This window comes from Lissotriton helveticus, chromosome 8, assembly GCF_964261635.1.
Source record: "Lissotriton helveticus chromosome 8, aLisHel1.1, whole genome shotgun sequence".
Taxonomy (NCBI): Eukaryota; Metazoa; Chordata; class Amphibia; order Caudata; family Salamandridae; genus Lissotriton; species Lissotriton helveticus.
The window spans coordinates 1,490,458,873-1,490,484,102 of NC_136069.1; the positions used below are offsets into that span (position 1 = coordinate 1,490,458,873).

General features: G+C 43.2%; 1 protein-coding gene across 1 annotated transcript in view; it reads left to right on the plus strand.

The window, feature by feature from the left end:
* Nucleotides 1-19,746, plus strand: part of RAB38 (RAB38, member RAS oncogene family) — a 317,605-nt gene extending 297,859 nt beyond the window's left edge. The window contains exon 3 of the mRNA XM_078656234.1: nt 19,535-19,746. Coding sequence (XP_078512360.1) covers nt 19,535-19,690 — 156 coding nt within the window. The 3' untranslated portion in view covers nt 19,691-19,746. The remainder of the gene's footprint in view (nt 1-19,534) is intronic.
* The last annotated feature ends 5,484 nt before the right edge of the window (nt 19,747-25,230 follow it).

Genomic DNA, 25,230 nt, shown 5'->3' on the forward strand with positions numbered 1-25,230 from the left:
CTGTCACTAGTGGGTGGAAGTGGGAGTCAACAGAAGTAAAAAATATATATTATGTAGCTGTAAGTTTATACAGAGTAGTAATGCCTTGGTCTTTGCATTGTTGAGGATAGTGTACCATTTGTGGCTTAATAGGTAGTACCTGTATGTCTCTAGGTGTTGCTCAATGGTGGGTATGGAGATGGGTAAGCTGCCTTTGTCATTGGAGACCTCCTGCACTTCTCTGTTTTTCTGTGGTGTTCAAGGGAGGTGAAGTATGGGGCTTCAGGTCATTAGTTACTTGCCAGACAACCTTAAGGGCCATTGATTGTGAAATTCCAATTATGCCTTCATTGCCTCTTTGTTGTGGTCTAATGGCATAGTTACTTATGATAAATGGCACCTTTTTTTCTATGGTCATGTGTATGTTGGTTTTTATTTGGGTTGTGTTGATCTGTAAGAAGTTATTGAAGGATGTTGATTGGGAATATTTGAATGCCTACCTGATTGGTATAGTATTTGAATGCTGTTGTTTGCTTGAACCTCTTTTTATCTGTGTACTTTTCTGCTCCTCCTAAGATTTCACATGATTAACTAAGGCATGCAGAGTTTAATTTCAATGAGTTTGTGGTTTTCTTGCAGGTTTTGTTTTGCATTAGCATAGCCAAGCAAACATTCTAATGGTTATGTTTTGCATATCCTTGTTATGACAACCAGCCTATTTCATTTTTCACAACTGTGAGACCTAATCCTTTCCTAGGCTAATATTGGGAATTCCTTAATAAACTTTTAGCTGCCATTCCTGCTCAGAGAAGAGTAGCTTTATCATGTTTCATACGTTTGGAATGGCAATGACAAATCCTCTTTACTTTTGAAGTTGGATTTAACATTACTGTTTTAGAAATTCCACTTTTAGAAAGTGGACATTTCTCTATGCTCATAACTCTGTGTGCTTTGCAGCCTGTTTCCAATACACGTGTGGGTCGGGTGACAGCTATACTTTGTGTATTGCCTCTAGACAGCCACAAACACAGGAAGGTGAGGCTCATCTTCATTGAGTACTCATCTGCATTCATTTGCATTCTGATGGGTCTTCCGGGGCTGGGAGAAATGAGAGGGGCTGACACTTGCACTTCAACAGGTAGTGTTCTGGCCACACACAAATCATTGATTTACCACCCACTTTTTGCGCTGTCCATCCACTGCTTGCTGTGATTCAGGTAGTATTTCTTTTCTTCATGACTCTCATCTGTGTTGCTTTTTTTCACTCCCACCTCCATTTTGTCTTTTCCTTCCATCCCTTACCATTGTCTGTGTTACTTCTTTCCCATCTCCCACTTTTATCCATATTTCTTATTACCCTCCCACACCTTTATTGTGTTACTTTTTACTATCCCACTACCCCCTTGTCCATGTTGCTTTTTTTCTCTCAACCTCCTGGTTTCCACGGTACTCCTTCCTGTCTGTCTGTGTTGCCCTCCAATCCACCAGCAGACAATAAAAGAGTTATGACTCAGCCAGTACTGACCACGTCTTACCATTTCCACCATCTTTCCCATTATCCATGTTGACCACACCCACCCTCCTTACCATTGTATGTGCTTCCCATCCTCACTCCCCCATAAGAAAACAACCGATATGACATGGCCAGCGCTGGCCACGTCGTAGAGCTTTTTTTTCTAAATTTACTTTTAGCCGTGCTGCACAGTCATGCTGTTATCCAACATGGCTAAATGACATTGGCATGGCCAATAGCTTTCACATAGACGAGGCCTATTGGCTTTTTTAATACTTGCTCCCTCTTGTGATGCAGGGAGAATAGTGCAAATTGTGTAGGGAGAAGGTGTCCCTTCTATTGCACAGATGTGGGGGTCTACCCTTTTAGTATCTTGCCTCTTGGTTTCTGCTGATTCTGTCTAAACTGAATTCTAGTCTCCTATAATCTTTAATCTTTTGTCCTCGTTGGCCAGTTTTACTGATAATTTGACTATGCACATGATGTCTGATGGTTCAAAATGACACCCTCTCTTTTCGCAGTGCACCAGCACTTACACTGATTACATAGCCACGCTCTGATTTACTACTTGATGCTCTGAGAACGTATAAGTCTAGTTTCAGTAGCTTTTTTGCGCACCGCTGCACTGACGTTTCACCTGCAAGCAGTTTCCTTTAGTATTTAGTGAATGTAGACATGCTTATGCTAATGCTGGGTGCGTAAATTCTCAAACTAGAAATTGCTACCTGCATTGTGCGCTTAGTAACTATGGCATCCTAACTTGCAGGCTGCATTACTGCCATTCAGTAATCTAAGAGGGCCTGATTTGTTGTAGGTTACTGAGTACACACCTTCAGATCGTTTGGATCTTTGTTGGTTTTACATATATAATGGGTCTTGCTACTATACAACTGTAATTACAGGAGGAATTGTGAATAACAGATAGTGATTCGTAGTGCGATATTTTGTCAGTTGAAATCGATGGTTATTTCCTTTCTGTGGGGTACGGGCAGATGCAGGATAGCGCTGACCACGCTGACCCGCCCAAAGGACGAGGGAGGCCTGGCGGTCCCTGATTTTGAAATCTACTACCTAGCGGCCCAGCTACAGACCTTTACGCAGGAAATTGCGAGGGTGTACCGCGGTCCGGAGCAGGAAAGGAACAGCGGCACCCCTCGACATGTGCTTGCCTATATCGCCCTACAACAACGATTGGCACTCAGAGACCTATCCCTGGAGGAAAGAACTTTCCGTCTTTGCTGGAACCGATCACAAAGACGAGCGGGAGTCAAACATCCTTACACACCCGAGATCCCTATGGGCATGGTGAGAGCGATCCCACATGGTGGAGATTGATCGCACTTGCAACACTGGGAGGAAGTAGGGCTCCAGATGCTGGGGGACTTATACGACGATGGGGCACTGACCCCATACCAAACGCTGCAAGAGCGCTACGACCTGCCACGGGGGGACTACCTACTGCACGCGGCGGTGGTGCGAGCCATTCAGGCACACTGGGGCGAGGGGCTAGTGGAACCACCAACGACGCTGGCCTGCCAGTACACTATGATGTCTGCAGGGACCTACAAGGCGGTCACATGCCTCTACTCTAGAATACTAAATGAAACCTTGCAACCTCTGACCGGGCTAAAAGCCAAGTGGGAACTAGACCTGCAGACGGAAATCCCAGATACCACGTGGGCGCAGCTGGTGAGACGCGCTAGAAAGAGTACGAGGAACACACGATTCCAGCTGATTCATTTCTATGTTCTCCACAGGGCCTACCTTACCCCAAACAAAATAAGGAAATACTTCGGGCGGAGGAGACAGCCTGCCCACGATGTAATAGAATAGGAGCGGATCTGACCCACATGCTCAGAGACTGTCCTCACCTACAGAATTACTGGGAGGGGATTGGCGACACCCTGAATGAAGTGGCAAGTAAGGACCTCCGTTATGATACAGCCGTCAGTATATTGCACTGGTTCCCACACACGCCCAAAAATAAGATATCAAGCAAATTCATTGACATGGGCCTCCTCTTAGCCAAAAGAGAAGTGACCAAGGGATGGAAGTCGAAAATGGGCCCCAGGCATCGGAGGTGGCTAAATGAGTTTCTGAAATGGGCGGCGAGCGAGAGCACAATCAGGTACCAATTGGCACGCCGAAAGGGGGACGAGAGACCTCGGGAGGCGGCAATGGAGTGGGAAATTTTGGTGCAAGCCCTGCGAGACAGCTCGGTAGAGGAGGAGGAAGGAGAGGGGGAGGCACCAGAAGACGCGACCGGCACACCCATATCAATAGCGCCCTCACCAAGCACACATATCCAGTACACGATTATGATCTCCTGCTAGTCACTACACAGACACACATATGTTGGCTAGGCGCAAGTGGGGACATTTGGGGGGGAGGGGTTAAGAGGGGGTGGTGGGGAACTTCTAGGTCAAGCGGTGCAGGAGAGGCGATTATTTCATGAGACACCGGGGGGGGGTGATGTAAACTTAAAAGCAGACAGCGGACCTCCTCATACGACACACACAGCGACTAACGGATGTAAAGATTTTCTTGTTTACGAGTATTGCCGCCCGGCCTCCGGGATGTGGGCTGAATGGCTGTGTATAAAGGTTGGATGTACGGACAAGGGGGCGAGGACTCCACGCTGATGACAAGATTCCTGTTTAGGATGCTATGTTATGTTATGTTATGTTATGTTATATTTCTTTTTATATAGCGCGCGGCGACTCAAAAAGAGTGTCCCGGCGCTTTAACAGCGAGACCTACGGCAAAATAACATAACACGGCAATAATAACAGAGAAGGGAATGCAGTGAAAAAAAGGGGAAGAAAGGCCTATAGAGTAAACAGCCAGGTCTTTAGACCCTTCCTAAAAGCCAACAGGCTGGTAGCGCCCCGGAGTGTCAGCGGCAGAGAGTTCCACAGCTGTGGTGCCCGCAGTCCAAAGGAGCGACCTCCGATACGAGCTCTTTCCATGCGTGGCACCACAGCCAGGAACTGTGACTCCGATCTGAGAGCCCGGGCCGGATGGTAAAAGGACAGTCTCCTTTGAAGGTACTTTGCGCCCCCGGAGTGAAGGGCCTTATAGGCCAAGGTCAGCGTCTTGAAAATGATGCGCTTGCGGATAGGCAGCCAGTGTAAGGCCTGCAAGAGACCCGCCACACTGGCTCGCCTATTTAAGCCATAAATGGCTCTTGCCGCAGCGTTCTGCATCACCTGGAGGCGCTGTAGCAGATACTCCGGCAGGCCCAGGTAGAGGACATTGGCATAGTCCAGCCTGGACCCGATCAGAGCCTGCACAGTCAGTTTCCGGTGTTCTTCCGACAAAAGGGGTAGAAACTTCCTTAGTACCTTGAGGAGACCGAAACAAGTGCCCGTCACCCCCAGAATCTATACATTTGGTTCTGCAATAAAAACGGTTTAACAAAAAAAAAACAGATAGTGATTCGTCCTAACCCACCCAAACATGCCACACAGCCCCAACCTCTGCTAAACCAACTGCCCTCTTCCCATGAATGCACAGATTAGTTGGTTGGGGATAACAGGCCACAGTTGTTTATCACTTTGTCATAAAGCCATGAATCACTGATAAGAACCATGAATCAGTCACAATAAAACCATAAATCACTGATACCAACTGCAGGTCCTTGCCTCTACTCGCAGGCTTCAGTTCCATCGTTATTTGACTGGAAACTGTGTAACGCACCCTTGACTTGCATGCAGCAGCATCTAGGCTTCCCTTGCTACCTATGTTTGACTTCGTAGACATTCAGGCCATGTTAGGGTTGCAAGTGATATGTGTGCTTTGTGGCTACCCTGTTGGCTCCTCTATTGCCCCTGCCCCGGTGCCACTGCCATTAAGTATCCCAAGGCATAATGGTATGGCAAGGCATAATGGTATGGCAATCCTGCCCTTCTTGGTCCTTCCAGCTTCCTGTGGGCATGATTGAGATTGCTTAAATTTGCTGCCTCCATCATGCTGCCAATAGTTGCACAACCTTTGGCAGCTTCACCCTCTGCACCTACATCCAGATCTACCAATGAGTATACAAGTTGTTCTAAAACACCTGAAATATTCAGAAAGATCATAACCATGCCCACACCCAACAAATGGACTTTGTTCCCCTTGTGGTAACAAGGGACCCGTAGGTTAATGATCCTGTGGCTCATAAAATCCCAGCCCATGCTCTGCAGAAATTGCCCATTGCTATGTTAATATAGGCGGGCCCAATAGTTTGGCTACCATGGTTATATCCCTTCTCATTGTGTCCGGTGCTGCCTCCTTCCCAGATCGTTCCTCCCTGCCCCCCCAGGTGGACCACAAGTATGTTTGATTGAGCCCTACTTTCCAGCTCTCTCGTCACCATCACTAGCAGTTGGTCACACATCTTCCTTGGTGTGTAGCACCCCTGTTGGAAAGATAGATCTGCTACTTAACACAGGTTCAGGCTGATGCATGTCTTGAATGCCCAAAACTTCTATTTTCCTAACAGCTTCATCTCAAATACATGCTACGCTGCTGTTGCAGCGGCCCCCATGCTAAATGAATGGGTGCTGAAGCACTGAGCTGGCAGCATTGACCTGCCCTGACCTGCCCTGCTCAGGGCTTTATGGATTACCATGGGAAACTGGAATGTTCTTAGGAATTAATTGAATTGCTGGATGAATGAAGGTCACTCACCCAGTGCAACGCCGCCCCATCTCTCCTTGCCCTTTCTTCCCAGCATTTCTTGGGACCCTGATGACTGTGGGAAGGAGGAAAGGTTGCTGTCCTGGCCTCTCCTGTCTTCCAAAGCCTCAAACACCACCTGGTTCAGCGCCTGAGCTGTTGGGCGTGTTAGGCTCCGCCTCCAAAGCCTAGCTGCTCAGACTAAGGCAAGCGTTCATTGATGGTGTTTATAAGTTATGGAAAATGGTTGGTTAAACAAGAGCCCTGGTTGGTGTTGGAATCACTTTTTTGCATTGGCCTGGGTTGTATATCCTCATACTCTCAGTGTCTTTGCATTTTTTTTTAATACTTATATTGGTGGTGTTTCGCTAATTCACTTTTCTTCCTTGGGTACTTTTGACTCTTTCAAACGAGTGTTCATCTGGTTGTAATGTAGTTATTTTCCTTTTACTGATGGATCTCAAAAGTTGTCAAGGAAGCCTTCTTTGTTCTGAGGAGGGTCTTATATATAAATGACATAAAAAGACCAAAATGTCGACGCTGGTCATTGCTATAATTGAAGTACTTCATATTACGCGTTGTTGTACAATTTTTTGACAGGCTGGAGGCGGATTGGTTTGTTGAGTTCGTAGATCTTTCTTTAACACAACTTCCCTGTTGTTCCTCTTCTTTACAGATAATATCTGTGTGTACGGGGACGTGTGTGTTTAGTGGCTTTTTTATGCCTTTTTGACTTGCACAGATTTTTTTATAATAGTATTTTTTATGATTATGCTTTTGTATATATTATTAAAGATCTAATATTTTTTTCACCCAAGCATGATTATCTAATTTTTGTTTTAGCTATCTTTTTGTATGTATTAATAATGATATGTTCAAGAGTTTTTTCTTTGGAAGCATGATATCTAGATATTCATTAAGTCCCCGCATCCCTGGGGTTATTGGGCTCTCTTTATTGGCGCAAAAAAGAAAGGGAGCATACATATTCATTCTATTAATTTATCCTCTAACCCTTTCTGCACAAAGCAGATACAATTTGAAATAAACTATACTTCCATTAAACCGCAAGTGCTCGAAACATCATAAAATGCAGACAGTTTTTAAACAGCGTTTTAATGGTCTACAAACTGTTCGCAATAAAGTTTATTTCCCCAAACGGATTGCATTTGCAATCCTGCCTCTAAACATTTCTAGTTGATGCAGCCATTTCTGTGACCCTGGAGTTGGCTGGAGTGCTAACAGCTCATTTGGTGCCTTTTAGATTTTGCAGGTGTCCAAGTGGAAATGCAGTGATGCAATTCGGTTGTGCGTACAGATGGGGCAGTATTATCGCTGCTGAGTTTCAGAATTCCCTTCGTGTCCATTTATTTTTGTCAAATTTAGCGTTATCTGCACATACCAACTGTTTCCTCCAAATGTATTTTGCTTAATGCTGACGAAGATATTGTGACTATGTTGTACGTGTAACTAACTACATTTTACCTATAATTGGTAATTCTGTATTTGCTCAATCGGGCCCTTTTTGACAAATGTACGAAAAAAGTATGTGCTGTAATTGGGTTCTGTAGACACTAATTGTATCAGAAGAACTGGAATTTCCACGGCAGATTGTCGAATTCAAAGAGAAAAGATAAGGCAGCCCATACATAAGTCTCAACCTCCAGTGAGGTCTGGCCTGAGCCTTTCTGGTATATGTTATTACTGCTTCGCACTACATGCAGGCACTGGATGTGTTGTGTTGCAACAGCAGTCCCATAAAGCCTGGCCCACATCCCTCAGTGTAGGGATGGTCTGCAATTTATGCAATTATCCTTGGACTGGTTGTGTGTGTCTGTGCGGGGGGTGTGTCTTTGTGCGAAAATATAGGAACTATTGATGAGTCAAGGTGGCACACAGGGCCAGACTGGCCATTGCGGGCATCAGGCCTTTGCACAGGAGCCTGGAAGGGTGCAGCTGGTTTTGGAGCGATGGGGGCGGTTTTGTTACTGGAGGCCAGTTTTGCAGCGATGCTGCAATATCATCGCCCAGTAGCATAAGCAGCAGTGATCGGGCCTGGTTTTGTTACCCAGCAAAGCTTCACGCTTGCAACCTCCCCCCCACCCTACCGTGGCTGGGCGCTGGCTTGACAAAATTGCCAGGGCTGCTTTGGGTTCCCAGTCCAGCCCTGGTAGCGCAGGTATAATTGAGGCAGTAAACTACTATTGCAACATCACACAACACACAGGCAAGAAAAACTGTTCCCACATATGCCAAAGGTATGATGCTTAGTGCCAAATATCTGTCCTAAATATATTTTACAAAAATCTCTCCCCATTGGAGGTAATAATAGAAAATCTACACTCAATAGTGTCGATTTTGTTTGTAAACAATATTGAGAACATGATATGCGAATGGGCAACGATATTGCAGCAAACAGCCAGAGTAGTAGCCAGTTCTATCAAATTCTCCTACTGCTTTGGCAACTCTCAGGAAAATTCACAGGCTAAAAGTCGGATTGAGGGCTACCCTCAAACCATTGTTACGATGAATATAGCAGGGACCGCAGGATTCATTCAGATTCATTTAGAGTATGCCACAACCTTGCTCCCCCAACCCCATTTAGAGGCGAGTGATCCACTGGATTTCTACCAGTGGAGTCCAAGCATGCTCTCCTACAAGAAACCCCTGATTCGGCTCTCCTTCTGATACAGGACTGTCTTGAAGCAGTGGTAGCAGCCGCACCTTAATTCATGTAGAACAGCACAGCAATTCCATGCAGGGAAAACAATTGATAGCCCTGTTGCACTCCCTACACACCAGGTTCATTGTTCATTTTTGCCTGAAACAAAGGTCTGATTTGGAAGCTTGTTTCAGAAAAACAAGAAGATGAGAGGCTGCCAATCGGCGCAGCACCGTTATGGTTACATCGACTGCCCCTCGTCTGATCGATTTCTGCCAGGCTCCCTTCCCCTACAAAAGCTCTTCTGCTCGTTCCAGCCATCCCAAACCTTTGGCCAGATAAAGGAGCGCAGACGTCAGACCTAGTTGCCTTAGTTTCGCCTTTACTTCCAGAAATTAGTGTCTTTTCTGCTGGGTTTGAAGCGTAAAGGTCAGGAAGAGGTGGACCCTACTACTGTCCACTGACCAGGGGCCAATGGACCTGGTAGCCATTTGCAAGATCCGGTTCCAATCTTTGAAGTTTAATAACTTCCCCACCATCATTCTTGGTAGTCCCCCTGGGACCACAGGTATGCTAGGACTTGGTGTGCTCTTTCAACTAAAAATAGAGTTGGTGGGGCACCATTATATATGATGTCAGTGAGCCACGATTCCACATAAAGATCCACCGACTGCCCCATGATCCTCTCTATTAGCTCTGTGACCTAATGTTATTAAGGCTGAAGCGACCCTCCATGTCCACCACTCATTCCTGGTGGCACCTAAGAATCTTCCCCAGCTCGTCCACTTGATTCGCTATTGTTGCTCCCATGGACATGAAGGCATCACCGCACTGTCCCTGTTGGTAGATTGAGAGGGAGATTGTTGCTTTTTTGGCAACGGAGTTCTGTCCGACCTATCTTTCACCATTGTCTGATGCCTTCATTGGGTTCTCTACCCTGTCAATTTGTAGTGTGATCATTCGCCCCCCCCACCACGTCGTTGTGCTACATGTGCTTTATTGAATGCAGACCATAATGTGTGGTATATGAGGGCCACTGTCTCGCTTCGCTTTGAAGGGGATATGTGACTACCACAGCTTCTCTCTAAAGGAAGCCTGGTGCACAGTTTTCAGTGCTTCACAGCTTTAGAAATCCCTTGTCCTCTTCCCCAGCCGTTCTTGGTACCGGGCCTGGTGGGGGAGGCAATCAAAGGGGAGGGAGGGCTCTCGGAGTCTCAGGCCATTCTACGTCATCTTGGTGGGCCTGGGTTTGGCGCTTTGCTCCACTGCAGTCATACCCCCAGCTTCTCTCTACCGATGGTACCTCCTAGCAGGTTCATTCAGCTCCCTTCTGCGGGAGAGTGCTACCTGAGCTCTTCCAAATCCAAGGATAAATTGCCAGAGCAGGGATCACCAGCAGGAGCTTGGAGATGTCCATCCTGTCGTTCATCAAAGGAGAGGGATGAGGAATTCTTGTCCCGTTCAGTTCCCCAAGGACAATATCTTGATAATCAATGAGAAAAGGACACTTGTATCTACAAAAACCATTGGTTCTCTTTGACAACCCTCATAGACGCTGAAGATTGTAACGATGCGGTATATTTGTTTTTCCGCCCCTCATCTAGCGTCATGGCATAGTCATTGGGTGGTCAAAGGTATAGTATGCCTGCCTCACCCGAGGCACCTCTGGAGAATGTAGAAGTGTCCAGAGATCAAAATGACACCTCCAGAGGGATGGTGTCCAAAGGCCAAACTAAGAGGGTAAATGTAAAAAACAGTTGTTCACCAAAACGACAACTTTATTAGAAAAGGTGAGTACTGTTAGCTAAAATAACTGGGTATATTCGATAATCGTGTAACTGGATTATCATATATGACATTGGTAAAAAGTCGACATGTTTCAGCTCCTGATGGCCCAGCTGGGTCTGCAGAGCTTTCGTCAGGACAAATACAAAGGGGGGGGTATTACTTACACTACTTGTGCAGTATTCATGTGCTTACAGGCAATCACAGATTCATATTCCTGTTTGCTGGGAGAATTCCTCCTCTTCAGGGCGCATAGAGTCGCTATTAATCATGGTCTGGGCCACGTGAAAGTCCAGAAATTTCCTGTGCTGACTCTGCCCCTGGAAGCTAGTTTTTGTAGATACAAGTGTCCTTTTCTCATTGATTATCAAGATGATGTCCATCCTGTGCCAGCTTAATGCCTCCAGTAGAAGCGTTCTCCAACAGTGGGCAACGTCACTAGATTACACTCTGCAATAAGCTTTCAATAAAGTTCTTTCAAATCAAAATAAGATTCGTAGATAAAATGTTGTTCTTCTTGTTCTTCCTTTATTAATAAAGAATTCTTCATTATTCAGATTATGGCGGTTACTGACGAAGAAACGCCACCACCTTCTGAACCTTAATCACGTCGGTTCCGAATCCAGCGCGGACTACACCCGATGTATGCACTATATCTAAGTGACTCCACAAGTGAACCCTTGGGATCACACGAATTCACAACTGATATCACAAATCTAAATTCCCCTGATGAAGGGCAAGCCCTGAAATGCATTGGGCATACAAGGCAATGATTATGACTGAAATAATCTGAATCATGAAGAATTCATTATTAATAAAGGAAGAACAAGAAGAACAAAATTTAATCTACGAATCTTATTTTGAATTGAAAGAACTTTATTGAAAGATTTTTGCTGAGTGCAATCAAGTGACGTTGCCCACTGTTGGGACAACGCTTCTACTGAATTCATTCACACCCTTAAACTCAGGAGTGTTTACCTGATTGCACCTACTCACAGTTCTACCTGGACCCAAATCCCCAGCTGACAATAGGAGTGCGACTGTTCACCATTATCTTCTGTCCAGCTTAATCCCTGCCATGCCCTCCTCATGTACGACACTTTTAATAAGGCTGCTGCTTTGGCATTTTTCCGTAACTGGAGATTGTGATAGATGCCTTGTGAGATGGTGTTTGTCTTCAACATCTTCTGTGATATACTGTGACCTACTGAGGATCCTCTGAACACATTTTTCACAGATTTTACGAACCTGTGATGTATTGGGAACATCCACTTAACTTCTGTTTACATATAGGGGCCAGTGCACAAAGACATATATAACTACATGAAGTAGTACTACATGTTAGATTGTTGGTGTTTTCCTTTATTAATGATCACTCTTTTGTCACAAATAAATCCCATTTTCCTACACGTCTCTATTCCACACTATCAGGCCAATTCACAAGAGTACGTGATGTGGTACTCTTCTAGTACTACTTTACATATGCATAAACACCTTAGTAAATTACCCCCACCGTTTTTATTTCTCAGTGGAGGTGAGATGAGAGGAGCTCTCCAGCTGGCACCCCTTTTAAGAGTTATTTATTAATTTGTTTGAAAGGTTTTATATAGCGATGGCTAGACCCAGGGGTATCAGAGTACTTTACATGGGTATCAGACCATAGTTGAAGGTTACATTGTAACCTGTTTTAGAGACAGTTCATGTAGGCAATTTTGTTTTTTGGTTTGAAAAATATGTTTGCGTGGAAAGTATTTTACTAGTTTAACATGTTACAAGTACATTTAAAGTTATAAGCACTTAGGCATAATACAAAAAAGGTACATCCTCCAAAGCTTCTACGGGTGGTGTCAAAAACAACTTCCCTGTACCATCCTTTTGTAGTACTCCGGAAATTCATGAGTATGTCAGGAGTACTGTAAGAATAAGTCATACTTCTATAAGCCAATCTTTGTGAGTTGGCCTCTAACCTTTTTGTTTCTCTTGGTATATATATCGATAGGAGCTCACTAATTGGGGAGAGGATGTAGCCTTAGGCTATAGCAGTCGACCTCGAAGCTGGGGAACCGGGTACGAGTCTCGGCAACAATGCTCAACATCCTGTGATTCTGGGCAAAACACTTAATCTCCCCATGACTAACAAAAAAAATGAATGTGTCCTTCTGTAACGAAACTGGTGCTCGTGTAAAGCTCTCTGGTACCCGATGTCTCGGGTCTAGTTCGCTCTATATAAAACTCTAAGAACCCTTTTTTTAAATGTGCCTTTCTTACACCATTGAAGTCCACCAGGCCTCACTCTAAAAACCTGCAGAGTATAATCCTCTATTGCAGTATATAAATCAGCTTTAATTGTTACACATGCTGGAAAAATGCTCTGATATACCATTCCTGGATGGGTGGCTGGATGTTCTATCTTCCAGTAGGTTAAAAGACGGGCTTTCCCCAGAGAGAATGAACATCAGAGATGCGGATGATCTGAAGCTTTCCTGCACATTGGATTTTCATGGCAGCATATACAGTGGCGATCATATAATGGGAAAACCCATACGTTCTGGGCGTTCCAGCTGAAGATGGTATTCTGCATTCCCAGACATGTCCGTCCTTCCAAGACACCCTTCCGGCTTTTTTGGCTGACACCAACAGAAGGATTTACAAATGAGCCAATCAGGAGCTAGCATTCCATACATCAGACATCCTTCAACACGCACAGAGTAGAAGCCTTAGGCTAAAGGGTGCTAAATGCTCACCTCCAGAGCAAGTGGTTGCCAGTGGTGACAGTCTGGGTCTGAGGAAAGTGTGCTAATTGGTCCAAGTAGCCCATGACCCCAAGTGAAGTCTACTGGATTATTCTGATGATGTCAAGGGGTCAATTTACATTGAGAGCCAATTAGAGTGTGTCGCCCTACTTAGTTTCCTTTTCCATGTTCTTTTCAGGGAGGTTTACATTTGATGTTGGCCTTTCCCCTAGAGCAAGACCACAAATAGCAGACCTGTCTTCCCAGAGAGCTACGTATGATATAATTGGTTATGGTCCACTAGTCCCCAGTTCAACATGTACTGCCAATCTTAATTGAAAATGGTTATAACTGATTGGTACATTTACATCTCTTTTCGAATTCCATTCCAATTACTAGGAGGCATTTTTGTAGAGTGTGTGGTACTTTCGCCAACTTATATTTTCATGCAAAATTGTGGGATCAATAATCGTGTAGTCTCAACAGTTTACAATACAACAGTTTACATAATCTCTTTGATGGCATGAAATCTTTATATTTACACCCAGCATCCTCATTGTTCAGCCAATCACCTTTTCGATCTACGAGCTTCGGGCTGTCTCAAGACTGAAAATTAGGTGTAGCATTTCTAAGAAGAAAATAATACTTATTATATAATGAAGAGTATGATACTTTCAATAGTATAGCTTACTCAAAGGAGAAATATTGTGGTCCATGGCAAATGTGAAACACGTGTAAAGAAGGGGACTGATTACTAACATACTCTATAATTGGCCACTAAAAGATGATGGTCCTTGTAGAATTATGCACTGATTGGCTGTGCAAAAGATACAATGGGGGAAACGCTTTCCCTTCCTGGGATCAACTTAGAATAAGTAACATCTAAGCATTTAAATCACTATGCAGGTGTGTCTATATAAGAAAAAATTCAAATGGTATGATTAAGAAAGTGCTGAAAGACCGAGGGAGATTAGCAATAACTTTTTGTGTTAAATACCTGTTATTAGTTAAAGCATATAACAGTTTGGTCTACAGGATGTATTTTTACTCTTCCTAGAGGAAAAGTTAAAAAATACCATCTCTTTTATATTGTGAAATGTGGGTCTTGAGCAGTTGGCTGTCCGCCATGTGTTAAAGTCTCCTACCTTCCTATCGGTATGTCTTGTCCCATGTGGTTGGGTGACAAGTTTGCAGCCATGTACACCAATTTAGTGAAACCTAAATTACAGGGAAGTTAATTGTAGTAACGTTACAGTAGTAAATACAATTGTAATAGGCTCCACCTCCTCATTTGATGGGGGTAGATGTACGTTTACCATTAAGTTCAAATCTCCATTTGGAAATGGTGAATAGCAAACATTGGAGATTTACACTTAGGTGTAAGAGTAAAAATACAAAAGAGAATATACACGTGCATACTTACTTTTATGAAACGCCCTTTTAGTTGAACACAGATTTTGCTAGCACAACATTCTGTCTGCCTCTCAAGCAATACCAATCATAGTGAAGCTCTAGGAATAGTAGAATAAACTCTAGTGTGGTAAATATCAAACTTCTTTTAAAACGCTAGCAATTAATATTTGATAGCAGCACAATTGGGACAATTAGCCAGTCTATGTATATTGTTTTACTTACATATTTTAGCACTTATACCAGTATAATCATCTTTAGAAAAAAGAGTTACAGGGGAATATAAAATATCAAATTGAAAGGATAAGACAGGGTAAAGAGGAAATGTTTTATGAATAGTTTTCAAAAGGAAAATAAAGCAAGCATGGTAAATTGTAAAGAATAGATTACATTGCTTCACGGATATTTTGTTGATGAAAAGGACATTAGTTTACATTATTAGAATGGCCAAGAGTCTTGATAAGTGCGAGCAAGGTGTGCAGTAAAGACAAAGGTTTCGATTCACAAATATTTCACTGTGACATACTCTTGTAGTACTTCTGAATTCTAAGAGTAATACAGGAGAAAACCAAGAGTAGTCCAGGGTCCTGCCCTGGGGTAGTTAATTCAGTGAAATCCAGAGCGACTGCTTATAATTTGCTCCAGAGATGGCAAGCACACCAAGTGAATACCTTCAAGACTCAAGACTCGGGTAGAAGCGCACCCGCTGATACCTACTACATCGACCATCATGCTCCAGGGTCACACGCTGATGGGACGAGCAGTGTGCGACCTCATTCGGAATTACTATTTATACAGACTCCCTTGAGCCGGTGGGGGTGACGACCTCGAGATTACGCACCTGCGCGCCACAAAAAGGTATCTGGACCTATGAATATTTTCGGTAGCCCACACAGCAACCCCGTGCACACGCCTAATCCCTGCTGACGAGCGGTAATAACCGCGAAACACGTGTCCAGGGATGGCAAGCACACCAACTGAATACCTTCAATACTCAAGACTCGGGTAGAAGCGCACCCGCTGATACCTACTACATCGACCATCATGCTCCGGGGTCACACGCTGATGGGACGAGCAGTGTGCGACCTCATTCGGAATTACTATTTATACAGGCTCCCTTGAGCCGGTGGGGGTGATGACCTCGAGATTACGCACCTGCGCGCTACAAAAAGGTATCTGGACCTATGAATATTTTCGGCAGCCCACGCAGCAATCCCGTGCACACGCCTAATCCCTGCTGACGAGCGGTAATAACCGCGAAACACGTGTCCAGGTATGGCAAGCCCACCAAGTGAATACCTTCAAGACTCAAGACTCGGGTAGAAGCACACCCGCTGATACCTACTACATCGACCATCATGCTCCGGGGTCACACGCTGATGGGACGAGCAGTGTGCGACCTCATTCGGAATTACTATTTATACAGGCTCCCTTGAGCCGGTGGGGGTGACGACCTCGAGATTACGCACCTGCGCGCCACAAAAAGGTATCTGGACCTATGAATATTTTCGGCAGCCCACGCAGCAACCCCGTGCACACGCCTAATCCCTGCTAACGAGCGGTAATAACAGCGAAACACGTGTCCAGGGATGGCAAGCACACCAAGTGAATACCTTCAAGACTCAAGACTCGGGTAGAAGCGCACCCGCTGATACCTACTACATCGACCATCATGCTCCGGGGTCACACGCTGATGGGACGAGCAGTGTGCGACCTCATTCGGAATTATAAGTTGCTCCATGTTCCACAGTGCAGGTGGAAGCCAGAGAGCGCCCCCCCTTAGGTGGGTGGAGTGAGTGAATTAACCTTCCTGCAGGGGAATGTCCAGGGGCGTCCATGAGACCCACTTTCTCCCCTCCAGAAAGCTGCCCTCAGGAGGCGTATTTACAATACGCCAACTATTGTGAAGTACTGTGAGTGGGTCTACTAAGGGCCTCTTAGCCTCTGCACCCATGTCTGTAATAGGACACAAAGAGGCAAAGTGCTTCTCTCATTTGCATGGTGCCATGCCTCAATGCAAGTGAGGGAATGCTCTCTCAAGGTAACACTGGCTCTTACATGTGCACCAGCCCTATCAGTATTACATAAGTGGCTGCATAACCATCTACAGCCCCTTCTGTAATACCCTAGTGCCCCAGGGGCACACAAAGTGGGCACACACACCGCTGAACTCCCAGGGAACCGGACATAATACGGCCCCTGATGTCGTTATGACGCTAGTGCAGTCGCAAATACAAAAAACTGTGGTGCAGGGGGAAGGATCCTAATAATGCTGCCACAATTGACGCATGGACACCAGCTTAAAAACACAGTTTTTGATTTTGATAAAAACAGAATGCACTTTGTAATAAAGATTGCATTAGGAATGGGCTAGACCTGGTGGCTGCTATATAGAAGATTGCAGGTCATTTTTTAAAACTAGATAATTGATTGATATTTTTAATGCAGTGTTCTTTTGCACAGAAATGTTTTTTGAAACATAACACTTGACCAATATAGTGTACTAGAATTTGAAATAATAATAATGGTAAATGTGTTTAAATGAATTCAATTACTTCTTATCGTTTAATATCGCTCAAGATTTTCTACTTTCCTACCAAAAAGTGTTTTGTAAATGGAATAAACAATCATCAATCTGACAGGTTTGTTGCTTTTTATAGGAGGTAGCAATGCTTCCAATATTAGTTCAGCATTTTCCAAATAGTGTCTACCAGATGCTGAAAGCAATGCACCTCGTCCATTACTAAGGAAACTCTACATAGCAGGCAGAATAGTGTACCTAAAAGACAATATAATTATGGTGAGACATAAATGCTACTCTGGTCTCACCCAACTAGTGATTGATACTTTCACAAAGCTTTGAGTGAAGGGGTGTCCTGCCCAATAGAGCCAACAGTTGAAGACTGCATACCCAAAGTCTACTCTTTGGGGTATATTCACAAGAAAATGTCAGAGCGTAGAGTTGTGCCAAATGTAGCAGTGCCGTGCTCCAACATTTTCAAAACGCAGCGATGCACCATGTTCACGAGCTTACAGCACAGCCTTGTGTTTCCCCTAGCGACGGTGCAAAAGAAGCTGACTAGCGCCAACGCAGGCACCCTGCCGCCATGTTGTAAGGGTGCCTGCGCTGCAGGGACAATTGTTTATGTGCAGGATGGAACACCTTCCTGCACATAAACAATCAGTAAAGGCGATTTGCACCTTCTATGTGTGCTGTATGCAGCACACGTTGAAAGAGCATAAAAAGTGGTGCTTAGGTGGCGCTGAGGGCTTGTAAATATGCCCCTCTGTGTATAATTTCCACAACCTCATGTAGAAAGCTGATGCTGTCAAGACAGTCTTAAAAAATGTCTTCCAAAAGAAAGTGCTGTAGTTTTCCTGGATTCCTAGAAACCATATCTCTGAAAAAGTATGTTGGTACTGCTGTAAATGCACCTATAAATATGTAAATAGAGTTTTCTGAGCCTTGCTACACACTCATTCAAAAACACCCATCAAATTCTGCTGTTTTTTCAGAGGCCAAGGTCGCAGCAAGCCATTTTTTTAATGGCGTTGTCATATTGTTGATGTAAGGCTCCTGCACTGCATTGGTAGTTTTGTTTTTAAAAATAGAACTACTTATGTCTGAATACTGAGAATGGGTGCTTTATCTTATCAAAGCAACTGCCATCCGTCATTTTACACTTAGTAGGACGCATAAGAAACGTACTAAATCTGCTAAAGGCAGAACACTGTAGTAATGCTCCTATTACTACATTAATGTCGGTAAAGTGGAAAGGCTCCCACTCTCTTTATAGCTTATACCAATTTACAGTATTTTTTCTAGATTCAAGTAAAATGACCACTGTCAGCTATATCGCTTGTTCTATAGCCAATGACACCCTGATGTTTGCCATAACTATTTTATTGTAGGAAAAGTTAATAAAATATATAGATTTAAGGAGCAAACCTGTTGCCTCACAGTAAAAGAACATTAATTAAGAACAACTTATGCATGCACGGTATTTCGTTGCTATTCAACATTGTTATATAAGGTTGTCAATTTACAGCTGACTCGGAAGTGTATTCCCTTCTTGCTTTTTGCATTCCTTCCCTTGTTCTTTACTTCCTTGCTAGTGTTCTTCCTTCCTTTAGTTCCTTCCGTACTTCAGTTCCCTCCCTCACGTCCTCACGTATCCCTTCTTTCCCTTGGTCATCCATCTTCCTTTCAATCCTTTTTCATTTCTTTATTGCCTTCATACATTCTTCCTCCCTCCCACTCTTCTTTCTTACTCTCGTCCTCCCATTTTTTTACTTTCTATTTCGTCCTTCCTTCGTTACATCTTCCTTCCCCGTGTTTAGCTTGCCTTCTCCTATCCACGCATGTTTGTCCTACCTTTCTTCTTTTCTCCCTTCCGTTAAACATCTTTCCTTCCTTCCCTCATTCCATCCTCCCCAAATTTCATCATTCCTTCCATCTGTACTTCTATTTATTTATTCTTTCTTTCTTTCCTGCTTTCTTTCTTTCCTGCTTTCTTTCTTTCTTTCTTTCTTTCTTTCTTTCTTTCTTTCTTTCTTTCTTTCTTTCTTTCTTTCTTTCTTTCTTTCTTTCTTTCTCTCCTCCCCAACTCCCAGCCAACCAAGCTCAGTGCATATTGTGTGAATTTTGTAGTCTACACTAGCATTTTAATGTTGATCACACTGCAGTTAACAATGCTGTCAGGAAACATCTCATTAAAAGTCAACAGTTTTCTGCAAATAAATGGGTCCTCCATGTTATGCAAAGACTCATTCACGCCTTCTTTTGTCTTTCAGGACAATATTAATATTGATGAAGCTTCCAGATGTTTGGTGAAACACATCATCGCTAACGAGAGTGACACTCTGACTCAGTTTGCAGAGCCTGACGTTGTAAAGCCACAAATGAATTCTTCCAAAATTGTTAATTGCGCTTCTTGCTTTAAATCCTAATGGTGCTCTCTCAAGAATAAAAATGTTAATAATAACATAAATATATTGTGACCATACGTTGTTGATTGTCCATCGTTTCTTATTTTTAAATGGCATACTGCCTATGTATCACAGAAATGTTTCGTAATTTTAGTAATCTAAATATATGCATATATGTAATAACTATGTGAGTGACTTCTTGAGCGAACTGTGAATTGATGGAGAGGACGAAATAGAAAAATAATCAGAAATGTACAGACATTAAATGGGAATAATCTGAGTTGATAGATCCAGATGGAAGGTAGACCATCGCACTCACTTGTGGATTGCTGGTAATTTAGTAAATAATTTGTTACCTGATTTAATTTCTTTAATTGGTGCTGATTGGTGAATTATCCCTAGTATGAGGATAAATAACTGCTAAATAGCGCTGTCCTCAGGACGGGGGAGCGTCTCCAAATCGCACTCAGTTTGTACTTCAAATAAAGTTGTTAAAAAAAGGTTTTGTAACTTTTCAGCCTCAAATGCATTGGGCGCAAAATTGTTATTTACGTATTAAATAGATGTTACTGAATGAAGTAAAACCCATAAATTAAGAATTGAGAAACCAAAAGAAATGTAATAATTGTGAATCCTGGAACAATAAAGAATTCAAAATTTACAAAAACTTTTTGGAACAACTTTATTTGACGTACAAACTGAGTGCGATTTGGATGTCCCCGTCCTGGGGACATCGCTAGTTAGACATAATCTGAGCTTCCCAGCATTAATTGATTCATTAGGATTTTGATTGCGTATAATTCGTAATTAGCCAATGCGTATCCTGTCGTCAATGGTATAATACAAAAAGTCAGTGGGCAAGATTGAGAATTTAGTGGGCAGGCTACACCATCGCAAAAGTGATGGTGTACCCTCTCCTCCAAATCCTTTGTCCACCATCGTCATTTAGAGATAAGCGGGCCTTAAGTTTCCATGGACACAGCACCCATTTGCTCCACCTATGGAATGCTTCTCTCGATGGCCTGATAGAGTAGGGACCGTCGCAGGAAGGACATTACACCGCCAGCCCTATATTGGTGGTGAGGCACAGAACAGTACAGTAAAGTCCCCACATACTGAGGAAAACTCCCACGCTTTGGGGATCATTTGTATTTTAATTTTTTCAGAACCACATTCTTACAAACTTTTTCAAACCTCCAAAGTGAGATATTGTTTCTGAAAACCGAAAACGTTTGTGAACGACCATCTAAACTGATATGAGTCATCCACCAAACTTTTTGTTTATAATGCCACTTACTTTCAATGTACAGAGATGACCACTGGGACGTCAGTAATCTCTAAGTATGGCAGATGGTAGCCTGTCAAAGTGACCAAGGTACCCTCTGCCAACCTGACAGTCTGATTACTGTCTACAAAACCTTAAATCAGGCCCTGAGGTGCTTATTTCGTGGGCCAAGGTAGTCCTGATGAAGTGCAGCCCGTGCAGGTAAGAGCGGTGGGGCGGGGAGGTGGGGTATTGTCGACAGACAACAACGGGGTAAACTTAAATTAAAAAAAAAAGACACTTACCTTGCGCTTGCCGCATTGCCGGGTCAGTGGCCTGGAATCAGCTCCCGATAGACTTACGATCTGTAAGTGATCTGGGTCTATTTAAAAAGATATATAACCACAACACCCAGACTATGTCCGGGATAAGGGGAACCAGAGGCACGGGGTGCTGGGAGTAGGCGGCCTCCAACAGAAACTGTTAAACACAAAAGAGCCGCTGCCAGTGGGTTGTAGCTAGTGCTAGAGATAATTAAATAGTGAGTGCTGGCATCTCACAAAAAGTGAAGGACTGGTCTCACACACCACCTGGTGTCATGCTTCATCATTGACCAGTCCTTGCCCTCTAAAAACTTGGTTTGATAGAGGGCGGGCATACACCTGACGACAGGGATGCACTTCTAAACTAAGTGGGGGCCCTAGGACAAATAGTGCGGTTTAAAAGCCCTTAGAGATGTCAAATTAAGTTTTAATGGTGCTGGCATCTATATAGTAATTACAAACAAGTGATTGGTGTGATGGGGATATTATTGTCCCCTACCGATATCAGTGAGGTCAACATGTTTCTGCCAGTGGCCCAGTGGGGTCCGTGGCATTCATCAGGACCTAAGTGTGAAAGTAAATCCGGGCTCCACTCTTACCAAGCTCTGGTTAGAGGTATTCGACTGGGTGGGGTGATAAAGATCACTCTCCACTGCAGTCTGAGCTGTATCTAAAGCCCTATGTGTGGGATAGAATTTGCCACATGGGAGGGTGAGGGCAGGAGACCTGTTGGATCAACCGTGTAATGTGACGTGGTCCCGGCCTCTACGCCTACGTCTGTGCTCCTCCGCTCCCTGATGATAAAAAAGAAGCTGAAAACATGGTGCTTTAAATAATCTGTGCATGCTCTTGCCTATCCCGTCTCTAGGTAATGCACCGGTGCACTGCAGTAGCTGTGCGCAATATAAGTGCTGTTTGAAAAAAAAAAAGTTTACTTTGTCGTCGTCTGTCAACACCCCCCGCAATGCAAGCCCCACCGCTCTTACCTGCATGGGCCGTGCCTGCAGTTTGTGGTGAATTCCACCTCCAAATTTCGGCAGGTAAAACATGGTAGAATTTGAGTGGCGCAACACCACAGTATTCTGAGTTGTGCAGCTCGAATGAGGAAGACATACAGTACTACAAGTGCAGTTGTCAGGATGGAGAAATACTACTGCACTCATTAGGTACTGATCCTGTGGTCTGATTGGTTACTAGGTACAGTTATAACTTCCCTTAAATAAAAGGTCTATTTTAATGAGGACATGAAAAATAAATCAGTGACATTTCAGACTTGTTTGTAATCATGGGGCAAAAGACAAGACAAATGAAATGTAGTAGGGAAATGGTGTTTTTTGAGTGAAGCCTTGAATTGAAAAAGGTTTGGGGTAAAGTTTACAATACACTAAAGGGAGGGTTCAATTATGTAGGTGTATTTAAAAACAGAGAGGGACAAACCTAATAAGAGGAGCAGAACAATGCATACGAATGACAATAAGAGGCACAATTCAAAATATCCAGGCTTTGATAGTCGGAATATTTCTACCTTAGTTTGCCTCTAAATTCTATAGCAAATTTCTGACTTTGGTTTCACATAGGATACCAGGAGTACTAAGGAAATCTAGTATAGTTGAATGCTCCCCTAATAATTGAAATGCATAAAGGTTCTGCATATAAAGTTTCCGCATGGGGGAACATTTTGCATGCATAAACGTTATGCCCATTCTACCATCTCACTTTTCAAGGACACACATTGCCAAATATGTTTTGTTGCGAGCCAAATTTGTACCTTTTCATAGATTGGTATTGATTATGCGTTGGCTTCCACATATTTTTTGTATGAGGCTTTATTTACCATGAGATTTGTTTGAACTTGAGACAATCTATTGTGAATTAGACTATGTAGACTCCAACTTGATGTCCATTCTTGACACAATGGGGAGCATCTTGATGTGGGACCCAGTGGGATGAATAAATAAGAGATGCACGTGGAAGCAGCGAGAACACTGGTGTAGGAAATCCTAGGGACTGCCAAATCTACCTAAATGTGATGGACCAGATAGAGATAGAATTGTAAATACACCGATAGAATCTCTTTAATGCAATCTGTATGCTCTTCAGTTTGACAATGATAGCTATAGAAGAGATGAGTTTAGAATCACACCAATTTATTGAGAGTGTTCATAACTGAGGTGGTCTGTGACTCTCCATAACAAACCATATAGCTTGTTAAGATGTGTTGCAGTGGTTGAACCATGTGCCTGTCCATTGATAGTATGATTTGTTGTGGGTATGAAGCGACCTAAACTATCGGGGAGCCTATCACAACTATTGTGGAATTGTATTCACTTTCTCAAATAGGTTCACTATAAATCTAGACTAATGGTGTGCCACAAATGTGGTGGTATGGGCCTTCTTTTGTTAGGTTAAACACTGTTGATTATTTTCCACTTAGGATTAAGTTGTGCAGTACGGAAACAGAGCATACTGAAGGCAACTTTAATGTAGAGCAGGCAAGTGAGAGAGAGCCTGACAGTACACTGCGGCATTGACTGTTATTGGCTATAGTCAAGGATTTAATCAATATGTTTAAAGGGTCAGTCAGTCAAATATCTTTATTCATTTATAATACCAATAACCATAAAAGCATATTAAAATACGTAATTAAAAATAGTTATTGAGCCAAAAAAGTACACAATTACATGTCCCATTATTATAGATTTCCGAAAATTAAAAACATTTTTAAGAAACGCAGTAACAGATGCAATGACAAATTAATTTTCTAAAAGTTGCAGTACTAAAAAAGCGGGTCGGCAATGTCTCAGACCGAGATTCTTAAAAACCGGAATAAGTCATCTCTTTCTTGCTGTGTCATAAAATTTACAAAAAAACATGATATGGATAGCTGATTGTACTGAGACATTGTCACATGGGCACTTACGCAGATCTCTTGATCAATCTTTTACTGCAGGAAAACTTACGGATCTATATAAAAAATATCCAATCTGAAACGTGTCAGCAAAAAACGGTCAAAGTCTCTATCTATTAATAGTATATACTGCTGGGTTGTTGGAGTCAACAAGGGTAAATGATGGGCTTGTACCGTAGACTTTCACATTTTAATAATGGCTCTTATTTCGCCCAGAAGACCCATGCAACTGGTTTTAAAGGCTTTTCTAGGTACACTGCACATGGAACGAGGCTCTGGGAAATATTCCGTATGTCCTAATTTTGTAAGCCACATTTTCACGTATTCCAACCATCTTATATGTTTGACACCATCAGACCCCAGCGCATCCGCCAATATGTAACGATTAAAACCGGTTTCATCTGACGTCCAGATTCTATGCCAGAGAAGGACAGACTGAATCTTGATTGTGTCCTCCAAGTATGGCATACCAAATGCCAGGTAACAAATATAGTTTGAGGTACTTTCTGGTAGGGCAAGGAGAAACTTGAGAACAATATTTTCTGCAGTCTGCAAAGTTTTCACGTCTGCGTAACCCCATATACCTGCCATATACCTTCTCCATAGGTAGCTATAGCCATGCATTTAGCCCTATAAATATGTAGGAGTTCCGCCAGTGAGTGCCTTCCTAGTTTACGACTGAAGTTTGATAGGGCCATTAAAGCCTTGGCAAACAGCAGACTTCTAGTTTTAACTGCCTCAGACCATAATCCTGTCTTATTAAATAGTATCCCTAAGTATGAAAATGTTTTGGTGCACTCTATCGGTCTACCATCTATATGTAATGTTTTAATCCTCTTATTTGACCTGACTCCGCAATTCATTGTGTATGTTTTGGAACAGTTAATAGTAAGTCCCAAATTTGACATAAAATTAGAGAATGAATTAACAACTCGTTGGAGACCAAGTGGTGTAAGGGCCATTAAAACTGCATCATCTGCATACAAGAGTGCAGGGCTGAGGGGCTTTGCCGCCTTGGGTAAGTCCCTGCACTCCTCAACTAAAAGAGTTTCTAAATTATTTATAT